This window comes from Perna viridis, chromosome 15 (genome assembly GCF_037379345.1).
Source record: "Perna viridis isolate PV_CMFRI_1.1 ecotype Kerala chromosome 15, ASM3737934v1, whole genome shotgun sequence".
Taxonomy (NCBI): domain Eukaryota; kingdom Metazoa; phylum Mollusca; class Bivalvia; order Mytilida; family Mytilidae; genus Perna; species Perna viridis.
Genome location: NC_142459.1, coordinates 9941468 through 9957207, shown reverse-complemented (window position 1 = coordinate 9957207; position 15740 = coordinate 9941468). Strand labels below are relative to the sequence as shown.

At 39.7% G+C, this 15740-nt stretch overlaps 3 protein-coding genes across 3 annotated transcripts in view; 2 read left to right on the top strand and 1 right to left on the bottom strand.

The window, feature by feature from the left end:
- The window catches only part of LOC148596872 (uncharacterized), a 416353-nt gene that overhangs the window by 310969 nt on the left and 89644 nt on the right, over positions 1–15740 (bottom strand). The gene's annotated exons all lie outside the window — the stretch shown is intronic.
- On the top strand, positions 4858–5265 carry LOC148596876 (uncharacterized). Its single transcript, XM_088564332.1, has one exon. It carries the CDS (start codon positions 4858–4860, stop codon positions 5263–5265), a length of 408 nt encoding a protein of 135 aa, XP_088420458.1.
- On the top strand, positions 5336–7148 carry LOC148596875 (uncharacterized). Its single transcript, XM_088564330.1, has 2 exons — positions 5336–5945; positions 6649–7148. The coding sequence occupies exons 1-2, from the start codon at positions 5336–5338 to the stop codon at positions 7146–7148; spliced, it is 1110 nt and encodes a 369-aa protein (XP_088420456.1).

Sequence of the window (15740 nt, the reverse complement as noted above, 5' to 3'; positions counted from 1 at the left end):
AACATTTAAAGTCCAGTCTACCCAGTAAACTTAAGTAAGACATGCATTATTACTCTTTTCATGAAAAACAAAAATATCTTAAATACACGTTGCCAAACACTCATTTATCCTAATTCGATTCTACCTATGGCAGATCACATACGGGAAGGTCTTTGGGTAATAGCCACACAAAAAAGATTAAGACTCTCTGTAGTTTGTCGTCATCCTTCCCAATTATCTACCATAAGAATAAATCCACCTATTGGATTAGTGAAGTTACAAACTTCTTGTTCTGCTAATAGTGATTCTTTAACACTTTTACCATATTACAAGGGTGAAGACCGTTTTCAAAGTTCACAACCATTACAAAGATTAATTGAACTTTACAATGTGTCTGAATTCACAATATGGCAACCTTTTCATTTAGCTTTGCCTAATTTTACTATTGATGAGCTTCCTAACACATTGCAACATATGGAAACCATACCAATGGCGAATTTAATCAATCAGTTAAAAGATTTACAAACAATAGATACTAGTTTTCAAATTCCAAATTGGGGGTATGCAGGTATCTCATTGTTAATTGCCATATTAATTGGGGTTGGAATATTTTGTTATTGTCGACAAGCTAGTTTTTGCAGACACTCATGGTTGGCCAGGAAAAAGAGGCAGATCTGACGAACATAAAGCAGCTGAAAATGGATATAAACTGGTCCCAACGGTGTCGACAGATGGTGACTCTGGGTTACGTAATAGACGATACTGCGACTTAGACGAAAACAAAGTTGAACAAGTGGTCATGAAAACAGTCTCCAAGATATATCCTTCGTTCGAGACAAAACACAATGGATAACAATTTTGCGGTGCTGCCAATTACCTGGGAGACGACTATGGCAGCCTCACACAATGAACGATACTACATAATCATGGAGCGCAGTAGACGGCGTTAGTGAGTTTGTAACATTATATAATCATGGAGCAAAGGAGAGCTGGGGCGCAGTTGACGGTGTTGGTGACTTTGTAACTGTATAAACAAACGTTTACATTTGTAATCATGGAGCAGAGGAGAGCTGGAGCGCAGATGATTTGTAAATAAACTCATTGATCTGTTATTATATTATTGAACTTGATGTTCCAGTAACGATAGGATCGGAACTTCATTTATCATCTTCATGCGGTGTCGGACATTGACATTCATCTTTATATAACTTTTCTCATTTGATGTGTGCCCAGTTTCTGGTGACGGATTTTTCAAAATAAACTTGACTGTACACAATTAGCGAGTACTACCACCGGCCTGTTGCTGAATTATCTACGATAATTCTTTGAGAAAGGGAGGAAATATGATAGGACAGTACTTAGACATTATTGATTAAATTGTTATTGTTGAGGAAGGGAGGAATGTATAATGACTTTAAGAATTAATATTGTCTATGTTAACTATAAATTGAATTATATGCATGTACGGGTAAACATGTACAAGTGGACTGGACACATGGAGTGTTTATGTCCAGATTCACATTCATTGATGGATGTGTCTTGTATAATTGAATGGTATATATATATGATCATGTTGTATATTCGGGGAGCGTGACAGGTGGTGGGCGAGTCAAAAGAAATGCAATTACACCTAGAGGTCAAAAAATACTTGTACACAAATAATAATATTCAGAGCGTAACAGGTGGTGATTGATTGATTGATTGTTGGGGTTTAACGTCCGAGCAGCAATATTTCAGCTATATTCAGACGATGAACATGAAACGGATGATAAAATGAACATGAAATGATGATGAAATGAAAAACGGGATGGGACACAAGGACAGTAGGGTCGACAAATTTTGATTGCCACTGGAAAAAGGGGGGATGGGTAACGTCGGGCAATTTAGCCTCCTGTGGCGGAGCGCAAAAGTTCCTACTCCAATCGAATACCACAGCAGGGTTCTTTAACGTGCGAGGAACGTGGCATCTTTCCCAACACGGTGCACCACTATGGTTTGCGGTCAGGTTTTCCGTATTATAGCCTGACAACCCCAGCATGTAACACGCCAGGGGTACCCCATTCCACCACCTGGGGCACACATCCCAGAAGCTCTGTGGGCAGAGCGCCTAGCCCCCGGCTAGGTTTCTGAGCACTATTTAGTCGCCTTTTACGACAAGCTTAGCGCTGCTGCAGGCCTATTCTTTTAACACCCGGACCTGCACGGGGCCGTAACAGGTGGTGAGCGAGTCAGGAGAAATGCAATTGTACCTAGAGGTGAAGAGAATGCTTGTATACAGGTGGTGGATCGGCGGGTGAACTGGACACGTGGGGTGTTGATGTCCAGATTCACATTGATTGATGGATGTGTCTTATATAATTGAATAGTATATATATTTGAACATGTTTTTTGTTCAGAGAGCTCGCTTTTACTCTTGTAATAAACGTTACAGTCAGTTTTACACGTCTTGGAATTATAGTCCGTACCAGGCTCTACCGCAAAGTGTTGTGGACAATCAAAGCATGGGGCTAAAAACTGCAAATCTGTGGTAACATGTGCAATCTGTAAGAGTGACTTACACCCTACAGCACTCCATGTGGAGTTCGGAAAGCAAGAAGGAGTGTTTGTTTGTTTGTTGGGGTTTAACGTCCGAGCAGCAATATTTCAGCTATATTCAGACAATGAACATGAAATGAAAAAAAAGGATGGGTCACAAGGATAATAAGGTCGACAAATTTTGATTGCCACTGGAAAAAGGGGGATGGGTAAGGTCGGGCAATTTAGCCTCCTGTGGCGGAGCGCAAAGGTTCCTACTCCTATCGAATACCACAGCAGGGATCTTTAACGTGCGAGGAACGTGGCATCTTTCCCAACACGGTGCACCACTGGTTTGCGGTCAGGTTTTCCGTATTATAGCCTGACAACCCCAGCATGTAACACGCCAGGGATACCCCATTCCACCACCTGGGGCACACATCCCAGAAGCTCTGTGGGCACAGCGCCTAGCCCCCGGCTAGGTTTCTGAGCACTATTTAGTCGCCTTTTACGACAAGCTTAGCGCTGCTGCAGGCCTATTCTTTTAACACCCGGACATGCACGGGGCAGCAAGAAGGGGAGAAACCCCTGAATGAAGTGAAAGCCTCATGTACTCAAATATGTGGAAAAACAGAAGGAACCAGTAAGTCATGCGCAAATATAGTACCAGTGCAAGTGTACCTTGAAGAAAACCCGAATTTTGTTCGCACAGTTTACGCTATTATAGACGATCAGAGCTCCCATTCGTAAGCTACTTCTAACTTCTTCAACATGTTTGGAGACTATGGACCCGATATTGAGTACTCACTCATTTCCTGTGCTGGAAAAATTGCCACAAGTGGTAGAAAGGGACTTGATTATGTTGTAGTCATTAGATGGATCCTGTACATTATCTATGCCACCAATTATTGAGTGTAATGACATTCCACGGAATCGTGACGAAATACTAACCCCTGAAATTGCGTTGCAGTATCCACATCTTAGAAATATTGCCGATATGATTCCTCAACCGGATCATGAAGCCGACATTGAATTGATAAAAAGTAGAGACATTTCCATGGCTCATTATGTTTTAGATCAGAAAACGAACGGTAACAGCCTTCCATTTGCACAGAAACTACTACTCGGTTGGGTGATTATTGGACAAGTGTGTTTGGGGTCTGTTGTTTGTTTTTTTGGGGGTTTAACGTCCGAGCAGCAATATTTCAACTATATTCAGACAATGAACATGAAATGATAAAAAAAAAAGAATGGGTCACAAGGATAATACGGTCGACAAATTTTGATTGCCACTAGAAAAAGGGGGGATGGGTAAGGTCGGGCAATTTAGCCTCCTTTCGCGGAGCGCAAAGGTTCCTACTCCCATCGAATACCACAGCAGGGTTCTTTAACGTGCGAGGAACGTGGCATCTTTCCCAACACGGTGCACCACTATGGTTTGCGGTCAGGTTTTCCGTATTATAGCCTGACAACCCCAGCATATAACATTCCAGGGGTACCCCATTCCACCACCTGGGGCACACATCCCAGTTGCTCTGTGGGCAGAGCGCCTAGCCCCCGGCTAGGTTTCTGAGCACTACTTAGTCGCCTTTTATGACAAGCTTAGCGCTGCTCCAGGCCTATTCTTTTGACACCCGGACCTGCACGGGGTTGTTTGGGGTCTGCCCACGTTCCCAATATAACTGTAAACAAGACATTTGTGTTTGGTGATGGTCGTCCATCAATGTTTGAACCATGCGATAGTGAATTTCAAGTAAAAACTTCACTATTTGATAAAACTAAAGAGGACGAAAAGACCTCATTGTCTATAGAGGATACAGAATTTTTGATCCTTATGGACTCAGATTTTATCCGTGACCAAGATGGTTTCTGGACTGCTCCTTTACCGTTCCGTAAGAATAGACCGCCGTTACCAGACAACAGGTCAGCAGCAATGAAGCGTGCAAAATCCTTCGACTTAAGTCTTGTTCGTAATCCAATAAAACTTGAACATGTTCGGCTTTTCATGGACAAAATTTTTGAAAGAGGTCACGCGGAGCCAGTTCCAAGTTCGTGCAGTGGTGAGAGGTGGTACCTTCCAATGTTTGGAATTCATCATCCTAGAAAGCCAGAGTCAATAAGAGTAGTCTTCGACCCATCAGCGCGCTATAGTGGATTATCCCTGAATGACACCCTCATGAAAGGTCCTGACCTTTCCAACAGCCTTCAAGGTATTCTAATGAGATTTCGTCGAGAACGTGTGGCCGTAATTGGCGATGTGGAACAGATGTTTCATAACTTGCGGTCAGCAAAGACCATAGGGATTATCTGAGGTTTTTGTGGCACCCCGACAGTGACATAGATAAGCCATTACAAGAATTTCGCATGACAGTGCATGCCTTCGGTAACTGCCCTTCACCAGCAGTTGCCACCTACGACCTTCGCTTTGCTAGTGCAGCAGTTAGAAGTTTTGTAGCCAACGACTTTTATGTAGATGACGGACTCATTAGTTGTCCGAGCGAACAAGATGCCATAAATCTCATTAAAGAAACTCAACTTAAGTTACTTGAAGGCGGTAACCTAAGATTACACAAAATCACTTCAAATTCAACAGAAGTTCTGAGACACTTCAAAGCCACTGATCTTGCTAAGGACTTAACAAATCTTGATTTAAGTTGTGAAAAACTACCACTTCAGAGAAGTCTAGGTGTTTATTGGGACATAAACTCAGATGTTTTTACCTTTTCTCTGAACCAAACCTTTCATCCGGCGTGGCGTCTTGTCTACAATTAATAGCCTCTTCGACCCTATCGGCTTTACGGCCCCTGTGACTTTAGAAGGAAAATTGTTGCTCCGTGATTTGATGTCGTATTCTCCGTCTATCGATTGGGATAGTCCCCTAGATGAAGCTCTTCACGCCGACTGGAAGAAGTGGGTCAACTCGCTTCCTCACCTTAGAAATATATGTATTCCAAGAATGTACTGCAGCTTGTCTGTTGTCAATTCTGATCATGTTGAAGTACATGTTTTCTGTGATTCTTCCAAGGAGGCTGTAGCTGCCGTAGCACATTTGAAGGTATTCTCGACTGACAAATGTGATGTAGATTTCTTATTGGGCAAGGCAAAAGTAGCCCCTGCGCACGGACACACAATTCCACGCCTTGAACTATGTAGTGCTGTGTTAGCAATAGAAATAGCAGAAATCGTGAAAGATCAGCTCGGATTAGACAGTAACAAATTCAGATTCTATTCAGATAGTCAACTAGTGCTCGGATACATTTCAAATGACACTAAACGATTTCATGTGTATGTTGCAAATAGAGTAAGTAGAATAAGAGGGTTTAGCGATCCCAAGCAGTGGAACTACATTCAGACAGATTTGAATCCAGCGGACGTGGCAACACGTGGATTACCAGCTTCTAATTTGCTTCCTAGTGAGTGGCTAACTGGTTCTTTATTACTAAAAGATGTTGGTTGGTTGTTGGGGTTTAACGTCCGAGCAGCAATATTTCAGCTATATTCAGACAATGAACATGAAATGGATGATAAAATGAACACAAGATGATAAAAAAAAGGATGGGTCACAAGGATAATAGGGTCGACAAATTTTGATTGCCACTAGAAAAAGGGGGGATGGGTAAGGTCGGGTAATTTAGCCTCCTGTGGCGGAGCGCAAAGGTTCCTACTCCTATCGAATACCACAGCAGGGTTCTTTAACGTGCGAGGAACGTGGCATCTTTCCCTACACGGTGCACCACTATGGTTTGCGGTCAGGTTTTCCGTATTATAGCCTGACAACCCCAGCATATAACATGGCAGGGGTACCCCATTCCACCACCTGGGGCACACATCCCAGTGGCTCTGTGGGCAGAGCGCCTAGCCCCCGGCTAGGTTTCTGAGCACTATTTAGTCGCCTTTTACGACAAGCTTAGCGCTGCGGCAGGCCTATTCTTTTAACACCCGGACCTGCACGGGGCTATTACTAAAAGAGGATGCCGCTCCCACTCCAAAAGCAGAAAACTTTCCACTAGTAAACCCTGATCAGGACAAGGAAGTACGTACAACAATTATTACTGCAAAAGTTTCAATAAAGCCCTCTGGACTAGGATGCAACTAAGAATCATCATGTGTCTTTGCTGCTTATTCGATATTATTATGTGGCATGTTACCACCAAGGTAGAACAACAACTGTTTGCGCCCTACGAACAGCTGGGTTCTGGATAATAGGCATGAAGAGAACAATAAACTCAATTATTCGTAAATGTGTGCAATGCCGTAAATTACGTAGCAAACTGGGATGGACACATATGGCTGATTTACCTACCGACAGATTATCTGCAGAACCTCCATTCACATATGTTGGAGTGGATGTGTTTGGCCCTTGGCCTGTAGTCACCCGTCGCACCCGTGGTGGGTCTGCTTCAAACAAACGCTGGGGTTTGTTGTTTACTTGCTTAGTTTCTCGAGCAGTACAAGTGGAACTGATAGAAGAACTTTCTAGTGCTTCTCTTATTAATGCACTTCGCAGATTCATTGGGCTGAGGGGACAAGTTCGCCAGTTTCGTTCTGATTGTGGAACCAATTTTGTAGGTGGAGTAAAGGAACTTAGCTTGGATACCCACTTTGTAGAGGATGGACCAGTAGGACGATTCTTATTGGAAAATAACGTTGCCTGAATCTTCAATCCACCACATGCATCCCACTTCGGTGGGGTATGGGAGCGCATGATAGGGTCATGTCGCCGTATACTGGATTCCTTACTATTACAAACTAAATATAGAGAAATGACTCATTAAGTTCTTTCCACATTTATGAGCGAAGTGTGTGCAATTCTTAATTCCAGACCTCTGGTTCAGGTTTCTAATGATTCAGAGAATCCATCTGTGCTCTCACCTTCACTTGTTCTAACTCAAAAACCAACTTGCTTTAACGGTGTTTATGAGGAGTCGGACTTTGGAACTAAGGATGCAATAAAAAGTCAGTGGAAACTTGTTCAGCGACTTGCTACCGAATTCTGGGATCGTTGGCGTATAGAGTATGTTCAAGCTCTACAAACTCGGTCAAAATGGTTTTGTTTGTTGGGGTTTAACGTCCGAGCAGCAATATTTCAGCTATATTCAGACAATGAACATGAAATGGATGATAAAATGAACATGAAATGAAAAAAAGAAAGGATGGGTCACAAGGATAATAGGGTCGACAAATTTTGATTGCCACTGGAAAAAGGGGGGATGGGTAAGGTCGGGCAATTTAGCCTCCTGTGGCGGAGCGCAAAGGTTCCTACTCCTATGGAATACCACAGCAGGGTTTTTTGACGTGCGAGGAACGTGGCATCTTTCCCAACACGGTGCACCACTATGGTTTGCGGTCAGGTTTTCCGTATTATAGCCTGACAACCCCAGCATGTAAGACGCCAGGGGTACCCCATTCCACCATCTGGGGCACACATCCCAGTTGCTCTGTGGGCAGAGCGCCTAGCCCCCGGCTAGGTTTCTGAGCACTATTTAGTCGCCTTATACGACAAGCTTAGCGCTGCTGCAGGCCTATTCTTTTAACACCCGGACCTGCATGGGGCCGGTCAAAATGGAAAACGCCTGGAATTACAGTTTCAGAAGGCGATGTGGTTTTAATGCGTAATGGTGAAACCCGTCGACATGAATGGCCTATGGGAGTTATTGAAAAAGTTTTCGAGAGCGACGATTCGAAAGTCAGAAAGTACAATTGTCTGTTGTTGTTGAAGGAGCTAAAAAATCTTTCATAAGACCTATTTCCGAAATCGTTCAATTAGTTGAGGTTGAAAAGAACAAAGCTTAACTATTATGTTTGCCATGTACTTTTATTGTTTATGTAGAAGTAAGACTGCTAGTTTTTTTTTACGTTCGTTAGATTATATGTACCAATAATTTACATTTTAGTTGGTTTATGTCACAAGTTATTATTATGAGGTATATTTGGCCTTAAATTATAAATGAAACATTTTATTTAAAAATCATGTTATAAAGAAAACATAAGTTTTTATATCAAAACTTTATATAACAATTTATTCAAAAATGTTAAAAAGAAGTACTAAGATATTTTATTTCTTTTGAGGATAAAAAGGGACATTCCTGAGAAAAGACTGTGTAAATAGATTTTTGTACAAAGTATACTTTGATTTCCTATTTTAATTTAGTTTTACAAAATATGTGTTGATGACGCAATATCGCTTTCAAACAAAAACACTTCAAGTTTACATGCAAGTAAAGAGCTTTTAGATAAACCAAATAATATCGCTAACATTACGCAATGAGTATCCGGTGTTAAAATAGCAAAAATACCAGAAGAATCAACAGACAATGTCAAGTCAATATAAAAAAAATAATAGGATTAAATTCTATAATCCTATATGATAGACATGGGAATAAAATTCGAACTAAAAGGATATCCAATCAAAAATAAGATGGGTGGTCCAAATTACCAAAATAGGGGAATCGATTGGCTAAACGATACCGAAATTCGAGCGCCAAGGATCACGTGCTTAAAATTTCTTGGAAAGAAATTTTAAACTTTTAAAACATTCGATCCTTGGTTGCTAATTAAAGATCTAAAGAGAATTTCTGGTATCTTTTATAGGTAAGCCAATATTTAACATATTTTAGTTCTAAGTTGATAATTTAAGTTTTAAGAAACAAATATTTTATTTTTCACATTTAGTAAAAATGTTAATTACAAGATATTTAGATATCCCGTTTTCCACAGCATTTGAGCATTAAACATGTTAAGTCAATTGTTATTATTTTCATTGCAGACAGCGTCACCAGATATTCAAAGTTTAGTTAAATATATTATTTAGTTTTGTTTAGAAAAATTAACTTTTGAAAGAGGTTTCAAATAGTTTTATTAATTTAATACAACGACAGCACTTTATCTATTGTAAGAAAGTTAAACAATTAATTTTCATTTAATAAATTTTATTGTATAAACAGTTTCATTTAAAGTTCTTGCGCAGAACTAATTTCATATTGAACCGCCTAAACGAGTCAAGGGAGATAATTGATGAAAGATTACAAACAAGAAAGGAATAATTATTTTGGTCAAGCGTTTCAATTAAGCATGTTTATTAATGTGCTAAATAGAAAATATTTTCATAAGCAGAAACATAGGTACAGCTGCCAGACAGATATAGGTATATTTATTAATTAGTCAATTATATTTTTATTTGTTTAGTCACAATTGAGTTTCAAATAAGAAAGCGGTGTCGTCCCCAACACATGTAAATGTAAATATATGTTCGTCCTTAATTTTGTAAATACGCATTTGACAAATATCGTAAATACATATGAAACTAAGAGGAAAGGCTAAGCTCCCCAACAGCAAGTAATAGTACCTCTCAAATTACAAAGCGAGTAGCTCCCCTTTATATGAATTTAACAATATATGTGATTTATAAATTGTGTATGAATATTGTTTATGTTATGTTAATATGTGAATTATTAATGTATTGTGTATATAATAACATTCGATCCTTGGTTGCTAATTAAAGAAGATCTAAAGAGAATTTCTGGTATCTTTTATAGACCCGAATAATCAGCATAAAATTATTACTGAAAGTAGCTTATCATTGCTTATAGTCCCTAGTCATAAAATAGTTTCTTAACTGCTCTTTCATGTTAATATTTAATGAATCTTGTCGCGCTTTCTCTTTAAAATCGGAAGGGGAGTGTTATGTTTACGGAAGAGCGTTTCTGGTTTTGACTCTAATGTTAGAATTTTTACTTGTTTGGTACAATTTTCGGCCAAAGATTTCCCATAAAATTAACTTTAGTTTGCCATGCTTGATGAACCAAAGATCTTTGATCCTCGAGTGAGGAGGCAATAAACACTACAAAATGGAATACTTGTGGCTTGTAACTGCACAATTTGTATTTTAGGTCTTAGGTTCACCTTTTATGTACCTTTTTATATGTAAATAAATGCTTGTTTAAATTTCATTGTTTTATGAAGAGACTTTGATCTTGCTTTTAATATTTCCATTTCATTAAATGTTTTTGCCGTGATATGGCCCTAATCACCGAATCGGCATAAAAACATAACTATCAATCAATCTCCCTATTTCCAGTAGCAATCAAAATTTGTCGACCCCATTGTCCTTGAGTCCAATCCCTTTTTCATTCCATCATCATTTCATGTTCATAGTCGGAATATAGCTGAAATACAGCTGCTCGGACGTTAAACCCCAACAAACAAAACGATCCCCAGTTAGTCAGGCATATCAGCCGTTGGATTTCGGGAGAAATGTTGTAATCAAGTTCAAGATCACCCTGTCAAATATTGTGAAATGTGGAAATCTTCTATGTTGGGGTTTAATGTCCAAGCAGCAATATTCCAGCTATATTGAGACGATGTGCATGAAATGATAATGAAATGAAAAAGTATTATAGCCTGACAACCCCAGCATGTAACACGCCAGGGGTACCTATTCCACCACCTGGGGCACACATCCCAGTTGCTCTGTGGGCACTATTTAGTCGCCTTTTACGACAAGCTTAGCGCTCCTGCAGGCCTATTCTTCACACCCGGTCATGCACGGGGACACTAAGTAGTGTGCAAATATCATAATACCTGAACAAAATGTCCAAAGTATATTGTCTGTTGAACATGCAACTACAAATAACTGTCTTCCATGCAAAGTCCGGTGTTTACATTCGACCCCAGCTTGTCTGGCAAATCTAAGCTATTCAAAGTTAAATGCGGCACTTAATCTTGTTTATTTGAATTCATTTGTGGTTTCGAGTAAGACTTTGTAATCCTTTGGGTGCGTTCCACACTAAGGTAAACATTACCATATGATGTGGTATCTTTAAAGCGAACATCGACGTAATCAAGCTTGTTTGTGGTTTTCTCTTCACACCTTACATTTATTCATCGATATTTAAGCAATACTGTAAACGTGTTAAGAATATTTTACAGCGTTTATGTACACACGATAGTAGTTTACCATATGATGTGGTATCTTTAAAGCGAACATCGACGTAATCAAGCTTGTTTGTGGTTATCTCTTCACACCTTACATTTATTCATTGATATTTAAGCAATACTGTAAACGTGTTAAGAATATTTAACAGCATTTATGTACACACGATAGTAGTTTATCAATCATATACTGTGTATTTCTGTAAATTGTAAATTGTTATGTATATAGTGCGTAAGCCCTCGGGTAACATGTTTCACTATGTATCAAATATTAACGATGACGTATTTGTTCTTTTCACCGGTAAATCGGATTAGGAATTATGCCAGTTGTTGTCCTTTAAAAGGATGGCGTAACGGTCACCTCTTGTTTTTATTATTATTTCTTCGGCCAATCTAAAAAGACTGATTTGTTTCGTCTGAACGTTATGATTGATTTATGTGTAATGAATTCGTTACGTCACAGATCAGATTATGTACAGGCGTTACCGATAACGTGTATGGAATATTTTTAGCATATGTGTACACACGATAGTTGTTTCTTGCCTCTCAATATGCATTCATAAATCATTAAGTGTATGATGATTCTATGTGGAAAGTCGATAATATACATTACGCCTGTATATCGTATTGGGAATTAATAAGGCGTGTCTAGTTGTAGTGTGGTGTATTGTAATGTATAAAATCGATCATCTACGACACGTAAACATTAATGTTATGAAAACATTTAATAGCTCTCTGGTAATACATATGATGAACGTGTATAACACGTGCTATGTCAAAGAACACAGCATTCTTGTCTGATAAAATACGACCGATCTTTCATTAATAGCAGTAGACAGTTTTATAACCAGGCTGATCAGGCCCCTGTTACATTATTGGCTGCAACGCGTGTAATATTTATTATGTCTGGGATGTTTTAATGAACACAAGAACGTTTTTTGTTCAATTTACAGCTGATTAGGACCCATCCAACAGAATTTCCGTCTGTTGAGAATATTTAGGTTAATCTTGTAGATTACCTTCGTGCTTAAAGAGAGATAATAATGTTGTATATCATTGAACACACATGTAGTCCTATTTATGTAATTATCGTTAGATACGCAGGTTTAGTGATTAATGAATATTTTATGATTAGACATGTCTTAATGTCTGGCCGCAATTGTATTACATTACAAATTTCGATATGCTGTATACATGAGAAATGTTGGGTCGTCAACGTTAATGTATATAGTACACTAATATTAATATGCATGACCCTATTTTGTTTTATTGGATTTTTAACATTAGAACGTAGAATATCGAAAGAAGTATAAATAATACTAGCATATTTTGTTGTATGAAAACGTAGCTATAGAATGTGTTTCAATAGAAGGGTTTAGATCTGTTTAATTATTTATATATGTCAAAGCGTGGTTCTATACCAATTTTATCAAAATGATTGTCAATCTTGAACTTTGTGTCGTTTAAACGGTGAACGGACGGAAAGTCATAGGACAAAAAGCCACAAATCATGAATAGGACAAAAATTCACAATACATTATATAGCACCATAGACATAACAATAAACAAACAACAATATAAGCACAGAAAGTCAATAAATGAAGCCCCGTGCAGGTCCGGGTGTTAAAAGAATAGGCCTGCAGCAGCGCTAAGCTTGTCGTAAAAGGCGACTAAATAGTGCTCAGAAACCTAGCCGGGGGCTAGGCGCTCTGCCCACAGAGCAACTGGGATGTGTGCCCCAGGTGGTGGAATGGGGTACCCCTGGTGTATTACATGCAGGGGTTGTCAGGCTATAATACGGAAAACCTGACCGCAAACCATAGTGGTGCACCGTGTTGGGAAAGAAGCCACGTTCCTCGCACGTTAAAGAACCCTGCTGTGGTATTCGATAGGAGTAGGAACCTTTGCGCTCCGCCACAGGAGGCTAAATTGCCCGACCTTACCCATCTCCCCCTTTTTCCAGTGGTAATCAAAATTTGTCGACCCTATTATCCTTGTGACCCATCCTTTCTTTTTTTCATTTCATGTTCATTTTATCATCCATTTCATGTTCATTGTCTGAATATAGCTGAAATATTGCTGCTCGGACGTTAAACCCCAACAAACAAACAAACAACCTATTTTGTTTTATTGGATTTTTAACATTAGAACGTAGAATATCGAAAGAAGTATAAATAATACTAGCATATTTTGTTGTATGAAAACGTAGCTATAGAATTTGTCTCAATAGAAGGGTTTAGATCTGTTTAAATATTTATATGTCTAAGCGTGGTTCTATACCAATTTTATCAAAATGATTGTCAATCTTGAACTTTGTGTCGTTTAAACGGTAAACGGACGGAAAGTCTCAGGACAAAAAGTCACAAATCATGAATAGGATAAAAATTCACAGTACTTTATATAGCACCATAGACATAACAATAAACAAACAACAATATAAGCACAGAAAGTCAATAAATGAAAAGCTTTTCAAGGTTTTCTTTAAACACACAATATCACTTTGAGCATTTTGTTTAAACACATGAGTTCATTTTCACTATTGTCACTGTTTTAGCAAACACTGTTGAAAGTCTATTTAGTTAGAAACGTCTAACTCTGCACCTGCAGCTGCAGCTGTAGTACGTCTACCCAGGCAAATGTTGAAGGCGACACGATTCGGGAATTGACCCGTGCAGGTTCGGGTGTCAAAAGAATAGGCCTGCAGCAGCGCTAAGCTTGTCGTAAAAGGCGACTAAATAGTGTTCAGAACCTTAACCGGAGGCTAGGGCGCTGTGCCCACAGAGCAACTGGGATGTGTGCCCCAGATGGTGGAATGGGGTACCCCTGGAATGTTACATGCTGGAGTTGTCAGGCTATAATACGGAAAACTTGATCGCAAACCATAGTGGTGCACCGTGTTGGGAAAGATGCCACGTTCCTAGCACGTTAAAGAACCTTACTGTGGTATTCACCCGGAGATGGGACCATAGGGCTCCGCCACAGGAGGCTAAATTGTCCGACCCTACCCACCTCTCCCTATCTCCAGTGGCAATCAAAAATTTTCGACCCCATTGTCCTTGTGTCCCATCCCTATTTCATTTCATCTTTTTCCCCCGTGCAGGTCCGGTGTGAAAAGAATAGGCCTGCAGCAGCGCTAAGCTTGTCGTAATAGGCGACTAAATAGTGCTCAGAAACATAGCCGGGGCTAGGCGCTCTGCCCACAGAGCAACTGGGATGTGTGCCCCAGGTGGTGGAATGGAGTACCCCTGGCGTGTTACATGCTGGAGTTGTCAGGCTATAATACGTAAAACCTGACCGCAAACCAGTGGTGCACCGTGTTGGGAAAGATGCCACGTTCCTCGCACGTTAAAGAACCCTGCTGCGGTATTCGAAAGGAGTAGGAACCTTTGCGCTCCGCCACAGGAGGCTAAATTGCCCGACCTTACCCATCCCCCTTTTTCCAGTTGCAATCAAAATTTGTCGACCCTATTATCCTTGTGACCCATCCTTTTTTTTTTTCATTTCATGTTCATTTTATCTTCATTGTCTGAATATAGCTGAAATATTGCTGCTCGGACGTTAAACCCCAACAAACAAACAAAACAAACATTTCATCTTTTCATGTTCATTTTATCATCAATTTCATGTTCATCGTCTGAATATAGCTGAAATATTGCTGCTCGGACGTTAAACCCCAAGAAACAAACGATCGGAATTTAGGCTAGTGCTCAGAACCTCAGCCGGGGGTAGGGGCGCTCTGCCCACAGAGCAACTGGGTTGTGTGCCCCAGGTGGTGGAATGGGGTACCTATTAATCCCTATTTCCAGTGGCAATCAAAATTTGTCGACCCTATTATCCTTGTGTCCCATCCTCTTTTTTTTCATTTCGTGTTCATTTTATCTTCATCGTCTGAATATAGCTGAAATATTGCTGCTCGGACGTTAAACCTCAACAATCATCCACTTCATCTTCATCGCCTGAATATAGCTGAAATTTTACTGCTCGGGCGTTAAACTCCAGCAAACAAACGTTTCAAGAATGTATACCAATTGGCATAGGAAGATGGAAAAATATTCCTCAATAAAATAGAGTTTGTACCTTATGTGGAAACGGTATTGGTGATGAATTTAATTTGCTTTTTTGTTTGTCACATGACCAACAACTTCACAGTTTCAATGTGTTCACATTCACTTGCTTCGAACAGTTGGGATCTTATAAACTTACGGCACTGTGATAAGTCAGCATTTTTCTCAAGTTATATTTTCACTATATCGATACGCCAGATGAAGATGCGGCATGCAATGGCGATATCAAATATAAACAATGCTAGTTACACT